Source organism: Notothenia rossii (genome assembly GCF_949606895.1).
Source record: "Notothenia rossii genome assembly, chromosome: 12".
In the NCBI taxonomy this organism is placed as follows: Eukaryota; Metazoa; Chordata; class Actinopteri; order Perciformes; family Nototheniidae; genus Notothenia; species Notothenia rossii.
In genome coordinates this window covers 13,109,052-13,130,225 of record NC_136911.1, presented here as the reverse complement: position 1 = coordinate 13,130,225, position 21,174 = coordinate 13,109,052, and the positions used below count along the sequence as shown (strand labels likewise).

General features: G+C 40.9%; 1 protein-coding gene across 1 annotated transcript in view; it reads left to right on the top strand.

Annotated features, from left to right (window-relative positions):
* The first annotated feature begins 1,387 nt into the window (after positions 1 to 1,387).
* Positions 1,388 to 21,174, top strand: part of LOC307026621 (A-type potassium channel modulatory protein DPP6-like) — a 352,894-nt gene continuing 333,107 nt past the window's right edge. Inside the window, exon 1 of the mRNA XM_079662165.1 lies at positions 1,388 to 1,541. Coding sequence (XP_079518291.1) covers positions 1,491 to 1,541 — 51 coding nt within the window. The 5' untranslated portion in view covers positions 1,388 to 1,490. The remainder of the gene's footprint in view (positions 1,542 to 21,174) is intronic.

Below are 21,174 nucleotides of genomic sequence, written 5' to 3'. Positions count from 1 at the left end.
TGGCTGTATCATCAGTGTGCAGATTTGTTATGCAGTACAGTCAAAACTGATAGTCTGTAGATATGCCTTCAGACTGATATTGATTGAGAGAGAGAGAGAGAGAGAGAGAGAGAGAGAGAGAGAGAGAGAGAGAGAGAGAGAGAGAGAGAGAGAGAGAGAGCGAGCACTATGGCAGCCTCATCTTGAAAGCTGATGATACAGAGGGCATGGTCTTAAGTGGGTGTTTTTCTTTCTATTTTTAAGCTAAAAATACTAACTATTAAAACTAGAAACACTAAAGGGATAGAAAAAGTATAAAATACTGCACATCCATATCTCAACTGTCTCTATCTACAGTATAGCTGCTTTGCTTTCCTTTTCTGCGTCCAATTGTATTCATGTTTTAATGATGTTGGTGTTTTTTAAACTTGACTATGCTTTGTAAAAGTAGTAATATTTACTCTATGATATTTACAACCTCATGAAACACGAATGAATAAGAGACTTAGTGCATAAAGAGGTTGTATGGCTTTCCTAGGTATATTGATATTATGGGGGTTTCTGAGTACATTCCAGAGGTGCTTAACATCCAAATGCCAACAATTACAGTTCTGGCATTAATCTGAAGTTAAAGTTTTTTTGTACAAAATTACAGCAAAGGAAACGTAATTTCCAAAGGGAGATAATATTTTTACACAAATGCACAAAATGGTCATATGAAGTATCATAAAACCTTTACAGGCTATTGGTGGATATTTTCCCAACAATCTTGACATGTAAGGTTGTATTAATCATGCATAAAAGTCCATAATTCATGAGAAAGTAGAAAGGATCATATTTAAGGGAGGATTTGCACACATCACGTTTATATTATAGACTATCTGTAGGCTATAGTTCATATTTGTGTAAAGCTGTTAAGAGCTAAACTGCGTGAGTTTTTCTGCAGTTTAAAGCTTATATTGGTGTTTGTAAATGTAACCTGTGTAACCTTGGGCGCTTTGTGTGCATGATACGGAAATATGCTACAAATCCATCAATGAATCAGTCAGAGCCACGGTACACTGTCCCGTCATATTTCTGAATGATAACTTTGTACCAGCAGCCTACAACACACACGACTATCATCTCCCAAAACACCAATGTAAAGTGATTTTCGGTTATTTGGAAGAGTAGGCTACGCATTTTAAGAGGGGCAAAAAAGGATGATCTGAGTGGAAGCCTAACGTCTTTCCTTTCGCTCTAACCCCCAATCTCCCTCCCTCTATGGTACAGTTCGTACTGTATGCAAGAAAGGATAACTATTTTTCAACCGTGCACCGAGGAGAGCCAACGTAGTTTTCCATTATTTATTTTTATTCTAATCGAACCGTTAAGCCCACCCACTTCTGAACTGGCTCGCTACCTAAAGGTCTGTCAGGGAACTGGCGGGGACACAGAGCTGACAGAAGCAAAAGTCTACACATTTCCACCTTTCGGTAGCAGATTTAAGCTGCGGAGGAAGGAAGGAAAAAATGAAGGAAAATAATCTCATTGAAACTGCAAAAATGCAAGGAAACGTTATGGTAAGGTGGCTTTTTGTACATTTACATGACGCCGTTTTAAATGATTTCCTTTCTCGATAAATCTTTAGGAAGTAACCTATCCCGTTAAACACGTGCTGTGGCGCATGATAAAAGCGTTTTAAAAAATACCATATTTCACGTTTACCTTGTTTTCTTTCTGATTTTAACTTACTTACTTTGATTTGTGATAGTTCACGCCCTTTTAGATTTCACGTGTGCTTCCCCTGCCTGCTAGTAGAACCGAGAGTCGGTAAAGATATGAATCATATCATAGTTAGAGGAGTTTGAAAGTTTTGTCCCGTTTTATGGGGACGATCATAAAAACTGCTGAGTTTTGGCTTTGCCTAGTGAAGATTTTGAGGGGCAGAGGTAACCTTTTGTCCAAGAAGGGTCCCATTAATATTTTACTGCATCTAAAGCTGCGAGGTGCAGGATATATTACCCTGGCTGTCCTAGTACTGCGAGCTGCAGGCATCTAGATGTATGAGTGGAGTGAATACTGAATGTCCTGTGGGACTCTTTCAGATATTAAGGGCCAGTATCATGACTTTTAAAAGCTTTTGATTCTGTTTAGTTCATTCTTCATTAGCACCTCTTTTTTTACAATCCTCTGCTGATGGTATCTTAACAGTCTACGCACTAAGTGATTTTCTGAGCAGACTAACTGTGCTCCTGTGCAGTAAAGTTAAATGCACATTTTTTGATTTGCCCCATGAGTGCTTTATGTATTGCTGAATAAACAATACTCTGCAACACTCTGTGGTGGCCCAGCTGTGGAGTCAGGCTTTTCCAAATGTTATTTAACTGAATATAGTGTTTTCCTCCCTATGGCTTTTGTGTGTGTGTTGTGTTGATATTGTGTGTGTCTCTTTTATCACTGAATGGTGAAAAGTAAACACGGGTGTTTATCGTTCATATTTTTGTCGATTTCCAAATTACAAAGTCTCTTGTGCTGAATGAGATTTTAAGTGAATTTTTTTTTTTTTACTTTTACTTCAGTTGTGCTATTTGCATGTCACAAAGTTCTGAATATGAGAATAATAAGCATTGAGCAACCACTGTCAACAAATCTGATGTTGATGTGTGTTGATCGAACCATTAAAAAGCTTTTGAAAGTGAGAGTGACCACTACTACTTTACTTTAATCACCTTTTTTTTTTTAAATGTTCCCTTCGAGAGGACGATAACAGGTTGGCATACTGCATAGGCTAGTGAAGAGAAAACAACGCCTTTTTTGCTTTCTTAGAGAGGTCTAAATCACTCTCATATCTGTTTTTTGATATTGAGCTTTAAAGCCACAATATGGTTGGCTTAGTTAATAAGAAAGGCTGTAAAAGGGCAATCACATTCCTGTGCCAAACATTTAAAGCAGTGTGCGAAAAAGTACACGTCCCACCGTCCGGGACGTGTTATTTACAATATCGGACAAGTAGATCTTTCAATTGACTTGTCCGGCAGACAAGTGACGTTTTTCGCCCGGATTTATTGTTATATTATTGATAGATTCAGTTTACAAAAGGCAGAACTCATTCGCAAATTGGACGTGTCCGCCATTGTTCGTTTAGAAATGTTAGTTTCGGTTCTGTTTGTCGATTCCTAATGAAATGCATCTCGCCGCTTTCTGTGCAGGGGCGGGGCGGGAAGTGTAGCACAGTGGCAGGGTTGGGAAGCAAAACTCGGTTCCGAGTAGGAACAAATAACAATTGTCCGTTCCCGGGATTGATAAGAGTTGTGAGGACAGGAGGCGAAGCCGAGCCCCGCGGACCGCAGCTCCCTCTCTCTGCTCCGGATCAGCTGATCGCTGCAGCTCAGCGTCTCTCTCTCTCTCTCTCTCTCTCTCTCTCTCTCTCTCTCTCTCTCTCTCTCTCTCTCTCTCTCTCTCTCTCTCTCTCTCTCTCTCTCTCTCTCTCTCTCTCTCTCTCTCTCTCTCTCTCTCTCTTTCTACACACAGCGGATTCACTGCCCGTTTAACAGCCTCATCTTTGTCAAACTTTCTTATGTTCTTTCTCTAACACGTAATGAAGGTTATTAGGACTTTTAGCTCCTTTGTTGTTAATATTGACCGCCATTTCCTTTATGAAGTGAAGCAGCCTCCCTGTGTCCTCGCGCTGTAATCATATCCCCGGACCCCCATACTCGGAGGAGCACAGGGATGTCAGTATTGTTTATAAGGCAGGGTATAGAAATTATTGAAATTAAAATACTATCTATTTACTTTTACAAACAGTGAACAGCTGGGCAGCTGCAGCATGTGTATTGCAGGACATGTGTAAGCGTCTTTGAGTTTTAGAAAAGCGCTAGGCCTATAGGCTATAAATATAATGTATTATTATTATTATTATTAGGCTTATGTGTTGGACATGTGTGGTTGGACTCTGTCTCACAGGCAGGTTGCAGTGTAACATCAGAGGAGACTGGGCCAATTGTACATTCTTAAACTGCACCACTTAGAACTAACAAAACAATGCAGAGATTATGTTTATATAATTGTATTCAATAACCGTAATAAATTTAACAGTATGAACTGATTTGTAAATAGGAATACAGATTTGACTTAATGTTTTCATAAATATATTTTTCTCCCAGTTTGTCATGGGACTTATTTTTACCCTCTCAAAGAACCGGAATCGAGAACCGAAAATAACTGGAATCGAAAAGCAGAACCGGAATCGTTAAAATCTAAACGATACCCAGCCCTATGTGTGATGCAGTAAAATCTTACCGCTCACTCACGTGAGCGGTGTCGTAAAAACCGTGGGAAAATGTGAAATACGATGGCGAAGAAGAAGATTCCAGTGGCCCCAATTTGTGTCCATTCTGGACAAGTGAAAATGTATTCGGACAAGTAAATTGCCAAACTCACTTGTCCATGGACAAGTACTCTCTAAAAACTTTTTCTCACACTGAGTATTTCGTAAACGTTTGCACACAGAAATGCTTTAATTTTCTCAAAAGTAAACAAATGTGAAACGTGAGAACATTTTATTGCATCCTCTGCTTTCTTTTTGTTTGTTTTTTGAGAATCCTTGAGAGCATCCTTCCTAACTATGCTATTTATATATTGGATGAGGAGTGTCCACTGCTTTTATAATGGATGTTCTTCTTTCACCACAGCAACATAAAGTACTGCTACAGTAAACGTGTATATGACCCCTATTAGGACCCCCCATAGAGTGCCACAGTGACGCGTCCTAAAACCCGGAAGTTTCTTCCCTCGATTTCCGAATCATAAATCTATCGATCATAAATCTATCGATTAGATTTATGATTCGAAAATTCTAAAAGTAGGGTAGACATGTGGAGATTATCCGACTGAACAAAAAGTGATCCGCCTCTTAAATGTGTGTCAACCACAGACCTTGTTTCGAGCTATTTTCCAAAATCCTATGGAGATTCATTGCTTTTTTGTCGAGGAAACCGGAAGAAGCTTACTTCCGTGTTTTAGGATGGGTCACTGTGGCACTCTATTAGCTATGTCTCTCTGAAAGTGGAAACACAATTATAATTTTCAGCTTTACTTAGTTAAAGCAACAACCCCACAGTACAGAGGAAATGCACCTGCTTTAAAAAATATCCTTACATGCTTTATCTCTGAGAGGTGTCTTCTGTTAGACTCTTGACATTTGTTAATCCATGTTGTTCATCTCAGTAAGATGTTGAATCCAGGTCTCATTGTAGCTCTCTTATGTTGCCATGTTGTTCATTTTCTGCATTTAGATATTGATTGGTTTCATTGCATTATTGATGTATTCATGCATTTATCCCTAAAGTTTGATGTATTGACTGAGTCGGCTGTACACCTGAAGGGGAGAATCTAGCAGGTGACAACATGGACATTACATGACAGTAAAGCAGCATGACGGGTTTATTGCATGTGATTGCTTTCTGCACCATAAGCCCATACTCATGGGACAGAGACTAACTGTAGTGTCTCAGTGTGAAGTCCTCTTATTAAGGGGGAGAAATCTGCACAACGTGATGTCTGACCGCAAAACATGACAGTTGGACATTGTTGTAGCCCATTAGGGATTCTGTCGACAAGTAAAAACGGGCAGTACTTAAAAATGGCAAAACAACTCCCAAGTGTTGTGCCTGCACAGGAAATTGCAGCTAGTCTGCAATCAGATGCCTAAGAAGTAATTACTGCAAAGATGTTACCACAGGATACATAGGCTGTTATCCCACCGGTTCACTTGCAGTACTGAGTAGGGAGGCCAGTATACGCTTGATGTCTGCAAATGTGCGCGCTTCTGGCACAAGTGAAACCATCAAACGGCTCAGATGCTCATTCTCCGGCTGTTTCACTCCGTTTGTGTCTAATTGTTCCCTGACATAGCCCAAACCTTTCCTCTTCAAGGGCAAAGACAGCGATGTTGTTGAACAACTAATGATTTGTTTCTCTAGGCTGAAATGAAAAAGGAACAAATATATATATATACTGTATATGATGGAGTGAGAGATTTTTTTCTCTGCAAAATAGAGGAGGCTTTCAAACTTCCAACCAGAATGAGTGCTGTTGTCATGGTTATTATATTTGAGAGTGTTTTGAGTACTCCGTTTGAGTTTACAAACCTCCTGTGGGAGCTTACATTGTCTCTATTTCAAAGTATGATACAAAAATTACATTTAAGTCGCCTCAATTTATGATGAGGTCACTATTGGGCTTTTTCGGCTTAGTTATTGTTATTGCTATCCTTTTTTATATTTTAACAATTTCTCAGATTTCTTTTTATTTTATTGGCTGTATACCTTTAAACTTATATCAGCGTTTATATCCCCCTGGCTTATTAATCCGTTGATCCAAGGGTTTTCAAACTTCAGAGCAATGATTCGACTTGACCTTTGATTTAAAGTTTTTGAATCGATTCGAACACAGGCCACACAAAAATAAAAACTAGATTTTCTTTGATTAATGTGCTCTTCTTTAATTACTTCTCAGTTAGAGTCTTTTTTTTAAATGTTGTATCATTTAATTTTCCTCTTATTTCTCTTCTGTTCTTTGACGTGTTTCACAGATGGAGGGGCTTTGCGCTAAAACAGACAGAATTTGAACCCTTAGAAGTCCGCTAAGATGTGCTTAATATTAGCCGCTCTGCTTTAAAAATTATGCATTCAGGCCGAAATTCAACCAGGGTTTTCTGTTTGTAGGTGCAGTGACTTAACCAACTAGGAAAAAAAGATATAAGTAATGAGGAGTCTGTTAGCTTCAATGCTAATTATTAGGGATGCTCCGATCGGCTATTTTGGGGCCGATCGCCGGAATCAGTATCGGCCGATACTAGGGATGTAACGATACCAAAAACTCACGATACGATAATATCGCGATAACAAGTCCACGGTACGGTATTTATCGCGATATTGAATAATAAAGGGAAGAAGAAAAAAAATCTGATTTTTTTTTTCAATAAAACATTTTTTTACTCGGAAAATGTTTTTTTATTACATAATAAATCTGATTTTTACAGCATTTTTGTAGGATAGCAGTATTTTAAAGTGTCAAAAACAAAGTGACAGTAACAGACTGGAACAAGAAAACCAGTGTTTTTGTACCTACTAGTACTACCAAACAAAGTAAGCATTTTCTTTATGCCACTGCATCTCACAAATAAACAAGGACATTTAATAATCAGACCCTGCAATAAAATAAATCAAGTTTCACTTTAGTTTTTCAAGTAACTCAACTCAAACTCACTAGCCACTCACTCAGCATCATCAGACAGGTTTTTAGGAATATGAGAATGTCCACATTTCCAGGTATTTATAAGCTGGGATGTTTGGGCATTTACAATATCCCCTGCTCTGGAAAAAACTCTCTCACTTGGTACTGATGTTGCTGGGTCAGCAGTGGTCGCGTTAACCGAATATTTTATTTAACAATGACGGAAAAATCTGAAAGCAGTCTGTCATTTTGACAGATTAGAACAAACTCGGAACAGCACCAACGTTTCCCCGCAGCGAGGCTCTGGTGTTATGCCGTGTTATGCATGCCCTCCAAAAGGAAATGATATAGTTTCCAAACCGTACTTTGCCGTACAGATCAATACATGTCTGGGAGGTCTTGCTTTACGCTGTGCGCGTCCCGCGAGGTGCATGCACACACGGCATAACACCGCCCCCCCCCCGTTGACAGTTCACGAGCATGCTCTATCGTGAACTTTTCAGACCCGACGGGTAATAAGGGATTATGACGGATATTTTATGATCCTGTCTATCAAAATGACGGACAGCAAAAAAGTCTAACGCCAGGCTTATTGATAGGGCGAGATATAAATATATGGTTGATACTTGTCAATGTCTCTAGGTGTTTAAATGTAGCCCTGTAAATACGATGTCCTTTTGTGTTATCTGTTGTTTTATTTTCATGTTGTAACCTACTTGCTGCCATGTTAGACAGGTATCTCTTGAAAAAGAGATCGATGATCTCAATGGGACCACCTGGTTAAATAAAGGTTTAAAAAAAAAAAAAGTGTTTACAAAAAATAATATATATTTTTTAAATTAATTTTTTTTGAAAATCGCGGTAGATTTTGTCAGTCTCACGACGGTATTGGGAAGTTTATTTACCGCGATACCGCGATATTCGGTATATCGTTACATCCCTAGCCGATACCGATCGCCGATCCGACACCTTAAAATACCGCCAGACTGGTGAAGCCATTTTGGCGAGCTTGTTTTGCCGCGCACAGAAGAAAGTGTCATGTATTTTACGTCATCATTTTACATCATGCGATCGGCTCTCGCGATCGGCATTTTTAGAGAGCACCGATCGATCGGCAGAGAGTGAGTGTCGGCCGATCGATTGTAGCATCCCTACTAATTATGCGTTGCAAAATGAATATTCTTAAGCTAATAGTGGTGATTTTCCATGCACTTTCCATGTGCAGCCACCCGACCACCACGTTTATAATTATATTATTGTATCATCACACCATACCACCACAAAATAATATTGACATGAGAAAAGGTCATTATTGCCAGGCCTAAGAGGAAAACCACTTAAAATGTATAAAAGAGAAACCTACAAAGACTGTCATTAGAAGTTGAACAGGTGATATTTGGAGATGATTCTATCAGACAACAGTGATAAGCTCCATGTACAAACTGTCACCTTTATTGAACATCAGCCTTATTTGCTTTCCTGTGATGTTTTCCCCAGAGCACGTACTGGAAGCAGATGTGTACCTGTTTACATACTGGAGAAAGCTTCTGTTCTTTTTTTAACATCAAACAGCTTTTTGGTGGAATACAACTGCATGTGTGCCTTCAGGCTGATGAGTGCATTATGATGGAGGACCTCCCTGCATGATTTGGTGCTCCTCTACACAGTTAATGCCTTTTAAATACAAACTCCATGGCTGCAGGCCAACTTGTAGGTGTTAGGTCAATAGCTCACTTCACTTGTGTTCATGCCTGGCCGTTTTAAACCACTCGAAGAAGTGGAATCACAGTGCTGTTTTTCCACCTCCGCATGCATGCTGCTTTATTGATTGCCGTGCATGCCTGCTTCATCGTGCACAATGATTCTCCAGACATCTGGTATCTGTGCACCTTGTACCTTACCACTGTCTCATAGTGAGTGAGTCAGCATTACCATCAGAGCTATTTTGACATTGACTTTAAATAATATCAAACGGGGTATTCAAAAGGATGATAGATGTATAATAACGCATGGGGCTGTAAGTAATCATTATTTAATCATAAACATTTCTAATTATTGGAAATAAGGGTAACACTTTATGTAGGAGCCATGAACAGGGTTCGTACGGGTGCTGGAAATCCTTGAAAATGCTTGAAATTTTATGAGGTGTTTTGAAGGTTTGAAAAGTGCTTGAATTTGGGATAAAGTGCTTGAAATTGTAAATGCTTTACTTCGCTTTTTAGATTAAAAGAAAATAGAGAAGTCGGAGCAAGCTTAATTGCTTCGCTTTTACATAAAACATCTCTGCTCCGGCCTTCCCGCGATGCAATGCGCATGACCTGCACGTGTTTTTGTTACGTGTGACCTGGGCCTTCTGATGAGAGTGATAGTTGACAGTATGCCAGGAAGTTATGGAATGCCATTTAAGCCAAAATTAAATAAAGAAATACTTAAATAATTAAATAAATACATATATATATATATAATTATGCCTATGAGATAAATTCTGAAATAAATAAATGAGGCAATAAATATGTATACATGTACATTTAAATACACATTTATTTATTTCATGGAACCTTGATTTCATAATGACACATTTATTTATTTCAAGAGACTTTTATTTCATAATGACACATTTATTTATTTCAAGAGACTTTTATTTCATAATGACACATTTATGTATTTGAAGAGACTTGTATTTCATAATGATACATTTATTTATTTCAGGGGACTTGTATTTGATAATGACACATTTATTTATTACAGGGGACTTGTATTTCATAATGACTCATTTCCATTCCTTATATGCAAATGAACGGGGCGTGGTTAGCTCACAGATCCAGAGACCCAGACCAAAGCAACAGCACCACACTGACTACTCGAGAAGAGGAAGAAAAAGGAGGAGAAGGACTACTGAATAAAAATAAGGCAAACTACTAAATGAAAATAAGGCGGAAGCAGAAGTGGCATGATTTTGTTCTCTGGAGGGGACTTTGAGAGAGTATTACCCAAAAAGTACACAGTAAAAACTTCATTTTATTGTAGCAGTCAAACTAGGACTGAGTCAAACAGTGTCAGTTGTATTAAGAACTTATGGTACAAATGACTTGTATTGCAAATAAAGCAGAAAAAAACCTGCATTACTTTACTCTTGTACAGCGATTACCATAAAGGCGCTATTTATTGCACACTCAAAAATGAATAGCTGCTGATTTGACCAAGCGAACGAGAGAGACGGCTGAGTTGACCGCAGTTATGCAACAGCAACCGAAGCTAAACTGACTATCTTGACTACTTGTTGCTATCCTATTGTGGCATAAGCCGTTTTCTACAGGCACATTTTACCTTTTCATTATGATTCTACTTGTGATAGTCCGACAGCACAACCTGTGCAGCCCATGTATTGATTCCATCTGATAGCTGATATAATACAAAACAACACTTCTGCCTGCTCTCCACAATGATCAATGACAGTGAACGCATGGTCAAAGTAAGGTACAAATAAACAGAATCACATGAAGCCTGGTTAGTGTTGCCTGACTTTATAAAGTGTGTGGTTGCGTTCCTGCTGAAAAAAAACGCATGGACCAGCATATGTTGTGTTTTGGTCACCAGCATGATCCACCAGCATAGACCAGCATGGTGTTGACCAGCATGGACCAGCATATGTTGTGTTTTGGTCCATGCTGGTCCATGCTGGTCCATGCTGGTGGATCATGCTGGTGGATCATTCTGGATCATGCTGGTGGATCATGCTGGTCCATGCTGGTGGATCATGCTGGTGACCAAAACACAACATATGCTGGTCTGCTGGCATACCAGCAGACTGGTGGTGCTGTTGCTTTGGTCTGGATCTGTGAGCTAACCACGCCCCGTTCATTTGCATATAAGGAATGGAAATGTGGCATTATGAAATACAAGTCCTCTGAAATAAATAAATGTGTCATTATGAAATACAAGTCCCCTGAAATAAATAAATGTGTCATTTTGAAATACAAGTCTCTTGAAATAAATAAATGTGTCATTATGAAATACAAGTCTCTTGAAATAAATAAATGTGTATTTAAATATACATGTATACATATTTATTGCCTCATTTATTTATTTCAGAATTCAGTCTGCGCTGACTGAAAGGTACGTGTAGTAGAGCATTTTGGATTAGGCTAAAGTTACGTTTGTTTAAGCTAACGTTAGCAAGCTGAATAGCGAACTCGATATAATAATAATAATTGCAGGGGACAATAATTTCAGAGGAGCGTACCTATGTGAATATATGCGTTACAGTCGCCATCCTGTGGTGTCACGAAATATAATCTATTGATTCGACACAGAACGATTTTAAAAGCAATGTATTTCTACTGGTAGTATGTTTCGTACCTAAACTAAATGTGACTTTCTCTATCGAAATCATTCACATTGACCCGAAGACACATTTTTGTTTGTATTACTGGTCTGAGGGAAGCTTGCGAGTGTGTGTGTGTGTGTTTGTGTACCGGGGAAACACTCACAAGAAACACCGGCTGTTATATCTTTATGCCTGCTGTGACGTTAAGTTTCTCCGTTTGTAATTATGCCGTCACAAGCTTCAAAGTTGTATTTATCATCTGAATTTGCCAAAACAAGTTTAATATTCTGAAAGCCAATAACAAACAAACTGTCCCGGACCCTGCCGTGTTATCTATGATTACTATACGCCTTACATTCATAATTTCAGCCGGAGGGAGGGGGGGCAGGGTGCGAGTGAGAGGTGCCTGTCTTCTTCTTCCCTTTACAAGCTTCAAAAATGTATTTATCATTTTTCATATTCTGAAAGCCAACACTTTGTTTATTTAAAATCAAACAAAACACCCGAACCCTGAAAAACTTTTTTTTTTTACACAAATCCACGTTTATTTTTTTTAAATGAGCCGTTGCAACTTTTGACTGATTTCGATAGAGCGGGTCACGAATAATAACAAATTAGAAGGAAAAAATACAGATTTCAGTATTCTGAGGCTCTGGGCCCCGGCAAAAAAGCCAGACATTATACGATTTAAAATAAAAACATCAATCGTGGCTTGATATTGAGTAAGAACCATAGACTGTATATATAAAGGTAAGAACATGTTTTCATGAACCACACAGCTTATAGTCTTCCAAGACCCGACCGGACAAAAATACGTGGTGCAGGCATGAAACATACTACCAATAGAAATACACTGCCTTTAAAATCGTTCTGTGTGACACGAAAAAAAGAGGAAAATCGTGTTGGTGAACAGGAATCAATAGATTACATTTATCTAAACACTATAACACGAAATGCCGTGAGACTTGGTTGCGTAATTAGACCTTAGCTTGTTAGTATCTTGTTATAAATTATAAACTGAGGATTTGACCGCGTCGCTATGGTTGATAATTTTAGAAACAGGCTTTTATGTAAAATCTTGAAGTATTATACAAGTAAAACTACATTTAGCTTTAATCCCATGTAATTGTAGAATGAACACTGTCTTCCTTTGAAGAAGTCAGGTGTCTTGAGTAGTCAACATTACCTACAAATCATTGTACACATTTGTAAATATTATTTTCCACTTGTTACCATTTTGAGTCTATTTTTATGCAGCTCTGTGTGATTTTGTGGCTACAATTCAGGCTAATACGCTACCAGAGGTGGAATAAGTACTCAGATATTGTACTTGAGTAAAAGTAGAAGTAGCAGAATGTAGGGATACTCATTACAATAATAAGTCCCTCAATCAAAATGTTCCTCAAGTAAAAATATTAGCATCAAAATGTAGTTAAAGTAGTCATTGTGCAGATTGGTCCATTTCAGAATCATATATATGATATGATGATGCCTTACAGATCTACTTTTAAACTTAGTTTTCTTTTCTTTAATTTTCATCCTCATGTATAGAATGTTATTACAAAACACACATTTGGTTGTTTATAGCATAAAGAACATCTGATTTAATGTGAGGTAGGGAAATATTCATTTGAGTATAAGTATACTATATAAATATGCTCAAACCAACTACAAACTACTACCGTGGATTGGGCAGAAAAGGAGTCAGAGAAAGTTGCTCCCCCATGTGACGTAATATGACGCGTTTGACGTATGACACGTTTGACGTATGCCCTTATGTTTTGTAAAACATATCAAATCCTGCATTAACATTTTTGTAATTTTCAGGCAAGGATAAGCATAAATGTTGTAAAAAAAAAACCCTGTAAGTTGCTCTTTAAGCCAGTACATGTCCAGGCCCGTCTGAAGTTTGCTAGAGAGCATTAGATGATCCAGAAGAGGATTGGGAGAATGTCATATGGTCAGATGAAACCAAAATATAACTTTTTGGTAAAAACTCAACTAGACGTGTTTGGAGGAGAAAGAAGGCTGGGTTGCATCCAAAGAACACCATACCTACTGTGAAACATGGGGGTGGAAACATCATGCTTTGGGGCTGTTCTTCTGCAAAGGGACCAGGACGACTGATCCGTGTAAAGGAAAGAAAGAATGGGGCCATGTATCGTGAGATTTTGAGTGACAACCTCATTCCATCAGCAAGGGCATTGAAGATGAAACGTAGCTGGGTCTTTCAGCATGACAATGATCCCAAACACACCGCCCGGGCAACGAAGGAGTGGCTTCGTAAGAAGCATTTCAAGGTCCTGGAGTGGCCTAGCCAGTCTCCAGATCTCAACCCCATAGAAAGTCTTTGGAGGGAGTTGAAAGTCTGTGTTGCCCAGCGACAGCCCCAAAACATGTAACAACTTACAGAAAACGTTTGTCCTCTGTCATCGCCAACAAAGGGTATATAAAAAAGTATTGAGATGAACTTTTGTTATTGACCAAATACTTATTTTCCACCATAATTTGCAAATAAAGTCTTTCAAAATCAGAAAATTAGATTTTCTGGATTTCTTCTTCTCATTTTGTCTCTCATAGTTGAGGTATATCTAGGATGGAAATTACAGGCCTCTCTCATCTTTTTAAGTGGGAGAACTTGCACAATTGGTGGCTGACTAAATACATTTTTGCCCCACTGTATGCTCCATGGTGCCACAGGCATTGCCCTTACAACTACAATAAGCATGTAAATGTTAATCTACAGCTCCGGCGATCCACTAGCACCGGAGTCTCCACCCTCGACAACTACTGTAGCGTCACCTTGGATGCAAGTCTAAACAACTCACAGACACACAGGCCAGGGCGCTGACAGGGCACTGACAGGGCGCCCTTTGAGCATCAGATCTGACGACGCTGATTGGCTGAAATTATGTTTCGGCGGCATAGTTTACAGATAGCAACAGTCAGCTTGTTGGCTGCTGCTGCTCTGTCTGAGGGCTCTTTCTTACCGCCCGGACGAGAGAGGGTAATGATACACGCTGCGGCCAGGCAGGAAACATGTGACTTATCAGTAACTTTAGACATCGTAAAAAAAACTACGAGATTTTATTGTATATTATACATTTTACTGATACCAACTATATAATATTTACCTTGTTCATTAAAAATAAAAAATAAATATATTTTTTAAATATATTCTTTTATTTATTTTTTTAATTTTTAATAATATATAATATATAATAATAGTAATAAGCTTTATATTTGTATAGCACCTATTACAAGAATTGTAAAATGCCTCCAAATGCAATTTGAATAGACCTACAGCCAATCAGAGCAACGAAACGTTGGGTCTGCTGCGTCATGCATTACTGATACGTTCACAGTTAAAAAGTCCCCAAACTCGCGCCGAGTAAATTGCAGACAGACAGCAGAACTTCTAGGATTAATTGTATATTTCGGATTAGTGCTGCGTAACGGTACGCCGAACCGGTACTGGACTTGTAAAAAGTTTTGGTTCAAGTCCGGTTAAAACCGGAACGTCGGGAAATGGTACTTGGACTCGCAAAAAAACTAGCACTTACGTATATTCTCCTTTTTGTTCTAAACCATCTAAAACCTTCCATAGATCGAGAAATTTGCACTGAGAAAAGACGAAAAACATTGTGTCGGCTTCTGATATGGCGGCCATTACTGAACTCACGAAGTCTCGCAAAATATCGCAACTACTCGCGAGATCTGTGTGACGTCACGGGAAGCTAGCGATGTGATTGGCTTAGACATAGTGGACAACGTGACATACAGTGGGGCAAAAAAGTATTTAGTCAGCCACCAATTGTGCAAGTTCTTCAACTTAAAAAGATGAGAGAGGTCTGTAATTGTCATCCTAGGTATACCTCAACTATGAGAGACAAAATGAGAAAGAAAAATCCAGACAAATCACATTGTCTGATCTTTAAAGAATTTATGTGCAAATTATGGTGGAAAAACAAACAAACAAACAAGATTTCTGGCTCTCACAGACCTGTAACTTCTTCTTTAAGAGCCTCCTCTGTCCTCCACTTGTTAACTGTCACACAGACTATCTCCTCTTTACTCTTCTCGCAGCAAGATGTCAGAACAAAGTGGAAAACAAACAATGGCATAACATATTATTAATATGTCGGGTAGTAATAGATTTATTTATTTTCTTCTCAGAGTGTACCAGAATGCATAGTTTATGTTACTATTTTAAAAAGATCTCCTGGGGGAGAATCCCCCCAGACCCCCCTGCTGGGGTTAGGTTTTCAGCATGTGTGCCTTTTTATATAGTTCAGCTTTGATTCCATCATCTCATTAAACCTTTTTTAAAAGCATACTTTAGTTCTGTGAAGGGATATATGCACTGTACTTCACTTGTATTAATATTGTATGCTGAAAAGCGTACAGCACGTTTTTTTGTTGAATAGATTTGAGTGCTTCAAAATGTTGGGTCGCGATGTATTGACCAAGTAAAAAGTGGGTCCCGAGGCCTGACCAGTTGAGAACCACTGGTCTACTATACACTACCTTTCAGCAAAGTTTTAGGGATTTAGGCTCAGTCAGCTCAGGGACTGTTTGGTTACTTTAGTTTGGTAAATGAAATAAATGTTTGAACTTTGTAGTAGTTCACTGTAGTTACTGTCATAAGTCATTTGTAGACTAAGTGGCAAACATTTTTTTTTTACATTTGTACTTTGTAGAGAAATGTAGACACAACTTGGAAGGGAGCACAATAAACCTGACGAGTTTGAATTTGAGTTGATTATGAGTTTATTTTCAATTGATAATTAGCTCACAATAAGTTCACTTTAGTTACTCACACAACTTGACACAAGCCATGGACCTGAACCTGAATGTGAGTCCAGGTACGCAGCACTATTTTGGATGGATAGATTTGTTCTTAAACGCCCTCGCATTGAGGTACAAGTCGAACAGGTGCCAGAGTCACACGACCCACCTGAAGAGTGAATAGTGAGTTTTGAATATATTTTTTAATAATGGGTCATTTGAAAAAGTGTTTTGTATGACAATAGAGACACAGGCCACCTGTTGTGTGCTGTGTCTGTCTCTCTCTGTTTACCTGTGTCTGTCTCTCTGTTTGTCTCTCTCCCTCACTCTCCTTCTCCGTGTCAATTCTATATGCCAACTTTTCTTGTTTCTGCTGCTGCGTAGCATGTTGTAACAACGTGGAATTAGCAGAATAGGCTATGTTTTTTTTTAACTCACACCTGTTGCTCTCGATGTAATAAAGGAGACTAATAAAAGCCTCACGCGTGGCGTTTCACTGTCAAGGGGTGCGATCAGTGGCGAGCCGTCAGGGCCCTCTAGGCCCTCTGTGAGGGCCTAAGATATTCTAAAAAATAATATTTGAAAACATTACAAAAAAATAAATAAGGTGGAACGTCACCTCTCTGGGGGGGAAGGAGTCGGAGCTTGTGCGGGAGGTGGAGCGTTACCAGTTGGATCTGGTTGGGCTCACCTCTACGCACAGCGTCGGCTCTGGAACCTTACTTCTGGATAGGGGTTGGACTCTATTCTTCTCCGGAGTTGCTCAAGGTGTGAGGCGCCGGGCGGGTGTGGGGATACTCACAAGTCCCCGGTTGGGTGCTTCGTTTTTGGAGTCTACCCCAGTGGACGAGAGGGTTGCCTCCCTACGCCTGCGGGTTATGGGGGGGAAAACTCTGACTGTTGTGTGTGCTTATGCAACCAACAGCAGTTCAGAGTATACGGCCTTCTTGGAGACCCTGGAAAGAGTCCTGTAAGGGGCTCCTGAAGGGGACTCTTTAATCTTGCTGGGAGACTTCAACGCACATGTGGGCAATGATGGAGACACTTGGAGGGGAGTGATTGGGAGGAACGGCCCCCCTGATCTGAACCGGAGTGGTGGTTTGTTACTGGGCTTCTGTGCTAGTCATGGATTGGCCATAACAAACACCATGTTCGAACATAAGGATGCTCATAAGTGTACGTGGTACCAGAGCACCCTAGGCAGAAGGTCCATGATCAATTTTGTTATCGTATCATCGGACCTGAGGCCGTATGTTTTGGACACTCGGGTAAAGAGAGGGGCGGAGTTGTCAACTGATCACCATCTGGTGGTGAGTTGGGTCGAGTGGCGGGGGAAGCCTCTGGATAGACCTGGTAAGCCCAAACGTGTAGTTTGGGTGAACTGGGAACGTCTGGAGGAGGCCCAAGTTCAGGAGGCCTTCAACTCGCACCTCCGGCGGAGCTTTTCGGGCATTCCTGTGGAGGTTGGGGACATTGAACCAGAGTGGTCGGTGTTCAAAGCCTCTATTGCCGAAGCCGCGGCGGGGAGCTGTGGTCTCAAGGTCCTAGGTGCCTCAAGGGGCGGTAACCCTCGAACCTCCTGGTGGACACCGGTGGTCAGGGAAGCCGTCCAACTGAAGAAGGAGGCCTTCAGGGATTTGTTATCCCGGGGGACTCCCGAGGCAGTTGCAAGGTACCGTGGTAGCCGTGGCCGAGGCAAAGCAGCGGGTGTGGGAGAAGTTCGGAGAAGACATGGAAAAAGACTTTCGGGCGGCACCAAAGTTGTTCTGGAAAACTGTCCGACACCTCAGGAGGGGGAAGCAGGGAACCATCCAAGCTGTGTACAGTAAGGATGGGAAGTTGTTGACCTCAACTTATGGAGTGTTAGGGCGTTGGAAGGAGCACTTTGAGGAACTCCTGAACCCGACAACTCCGCCCTCTATGTTAGAGGCAGAGCTGGAGTATGACGGGGGATCGACACCAATCGCCCTTGGGGAGGTCACTGAGGTCGTCAAACAATTTCACAGTGGCAAAGCCCCGGGGGTGGATGAGATCCGCCCAGAAATGCTGAAGGCTCTGGGTGTTGAGGGACTGTCATGGTTGACACGTCTCATCAACGTTGCGTGGAAGTCGGAAACAGTACCGAAGGAGTGGCAGACCGGGGTGGTGGTTCCCCTTTTCAAAAAGGGGGATCAGAGGGTGTGTGCCAATTACAGAGGCATCACACTACTCAGCCTCCCCGGGAAAGTTTACTCTAAGGTACTCGAAAGGAGGGTCAGGCCGATTGTCGAACCTCAGATTGAGGAGGAACAATGCGGATTCCGTCCTGGTCGTGGAACGACGGATCAGCTTTTTACTCTCGCAAGGATCCTGGAGGGGCCTGGGAGTACGCTCATCCAGTCTAAATGTGTTTTGTAGACTTGGAGAAGGCGTATGACCGGGTTCCCAGGGAGTCACTGTGGGAGGTGCTGCGGGAGTATGGGGTGAGGGGGTCTCTACTCAGGGCCATCCAATCTCTGTACTCCCAAAGCGAGAGCTGTGTCCGGGTCCTCGGCAGTAAGTCGGACCCATTTCAGGTGAGGGTTGGCCTCCGCCAAGGCTGCGCTTTGTCACCAATCCTGTTTGTAATATACATGGATCGGATTTCGAGGCGTAGTCGTGGGGGAGGGGGTCTGCAGTTCGGTGGACTAAGGATTGCACCACTGCTTTTTGCAGATGATGTGGTTCTGATGGCTTCATCGGTCTGCGACCTTCAATACTTACTGGATCGGTTCGCAACCGAGTGTGAAGCGGCTGGGATGAGGATCAGCACCTCCAAATCTGAGGCCATGGTTCTCAGCAGGAAACCGATGGACTGTCCACTCCAAGTAGGGAATGAGTCCTTACCCCAAGTGAAGGAGTTCAAGTATCTCGGGGTCTTGTTCTCGAGTGAGGGAACAATGGAGCGTGAGATGGGTCGGAGAATCGGAGCAGCGGGAGCGGTACTGCAGTCTCTTTACCGCACCGTTGTGACGAAAAGGGAGCTGAGCCAGAAGGCAAAGCTCTCTGTCTACCGCGCCATTTTCGTTCCTACCCTCACCTATGGTCATGAAAGATGGGTCATGACCGAAAGAACGAGATCGCGGGTACAAGCGGCCGAGATGGGTTTTCTCCGCAGGGTGGCTGGTGTCTCCCTTAGGGATAAGGTGAGAAGTTCGGTCATCCGGGAGGGACTCGGAGTTGAACCGCTCCTCCTTCGCGTCGAAAGGAGCCAGTTTAGGTGGTTCGGGCACCTAGTTAGGATGCCACCTGGGCGCCTCCCTAGGGAGGTGTTCCAGGCACGTCCAGCTGGGAAGAGACCAAGGGGTAGACCTAGAACCAGATGGAGGGATTATATCTCTTCTCTGGCCTGGGAGCGCCTTGGGATCCCCCAGTCAGAGCTGGTTGATGTGGCCAGGGAAAAGAAAGTTTGGGGCTCTCTGCTGGAACTGCTACCTCCGCGACCCGACCACGGATAAGCGGGAGAAGATGGATGGATGGACAAAAAAAACATTTTTTTAAAAATATTTTTTTTAATATTTTTTTGTTGTTACATTTTTCATTAGTTTTACCAAAATAACTTGATTTAATTATATTTAAAATAATATTTCCCAAAAAATAAATCCTTAGAATCTGCCTGTTCAGTTTCTGTGAATGTGAAGGGTTAAATGCCGTCTCTGCGAGTTACTGTGAAGACGGGAGGGCTTGTTGGTCTCTCTCCACATTCACAGAGGGCCCGCTATAGTAACTCAATGAGAGAGTAATGTCAAATTACAGTACAATTGACCAATCATATCTTCCCTCTAAATGGGTGGGCTTTATTTTCGCGGAATTTATGACAAGTTCCGCCCGCTGTGAGGCCTATGCAAGTGGTGCAGTGACGCGTCCTTAAACCTGGAAGTAAGCCGCGCTCGGATTCCCTCGACAGAAAGCAATGGGATTTCTCCATAGGATTTTGGAAAATAGCTCGAAATAAGGTCTGTGGAAAAAAACCTGTTAGATAAATGCACGTTTTGTTCAGCCGGATAATATCCACATGTCTACCCTACTTTTATTATTTTCGAATCATAAATCTAATCGATAGATTTATGATTAGCATAAGTTCGTTCATGATGGCTCACTTCAGTGATAGTGATGACATCGTTGCGAAATTATTAACCGAGTCATTTTCAAGATTGAGTTACAATGATAAACTGGAGTGGCCAGGGGCGCCGCCAGGGATTTTGGGCCCCATGAAAAGATGTCACATTGGGCCCCACCACCAGGCCCAGGCAACGCCAACCAAGCACAATGCTAACCACACCTCCAGAACCCAACCGACTCATTTATGCTTTAAATAACTACCTGTACAGGCTTGCATCTATCTTGTAGTCCAATACTAACTACACAATATTTACTGACACTGAGCGGTGAACATATAACACTGTGCAGACGTGCAACATTCTACTGCTGTAGAATTCACCATTTTATATAACACTAACATTCCTGACAATAGACCTCAATAGTCATCTTTTATGGTGTCCATGCCTTTTTAATAACATTTTTGAATGGAACATTCAAAAATCAAAATAAATATAACTTGAATATACATGACAACTTAAATTAAAATAAAGTGAACATTAACACCAATATTATCATTTATAAAATGCTATAACAAAAAAAATAACATAAGCAGCAGATTTTTTAATTAAATATACATACTACAAAATAAGCGGGTATTAATGTGTAAACGGACAACACAACGGAAATGGAAATGAAAAGGCCTGATGGTGGTGCTAAATCAGAGCCTATTACCTGTTCACAGTCTTACTCTTTTTCTCATCATGCATCTTGTGTGTAGTGCAGGGCTCGACATTAAGGGC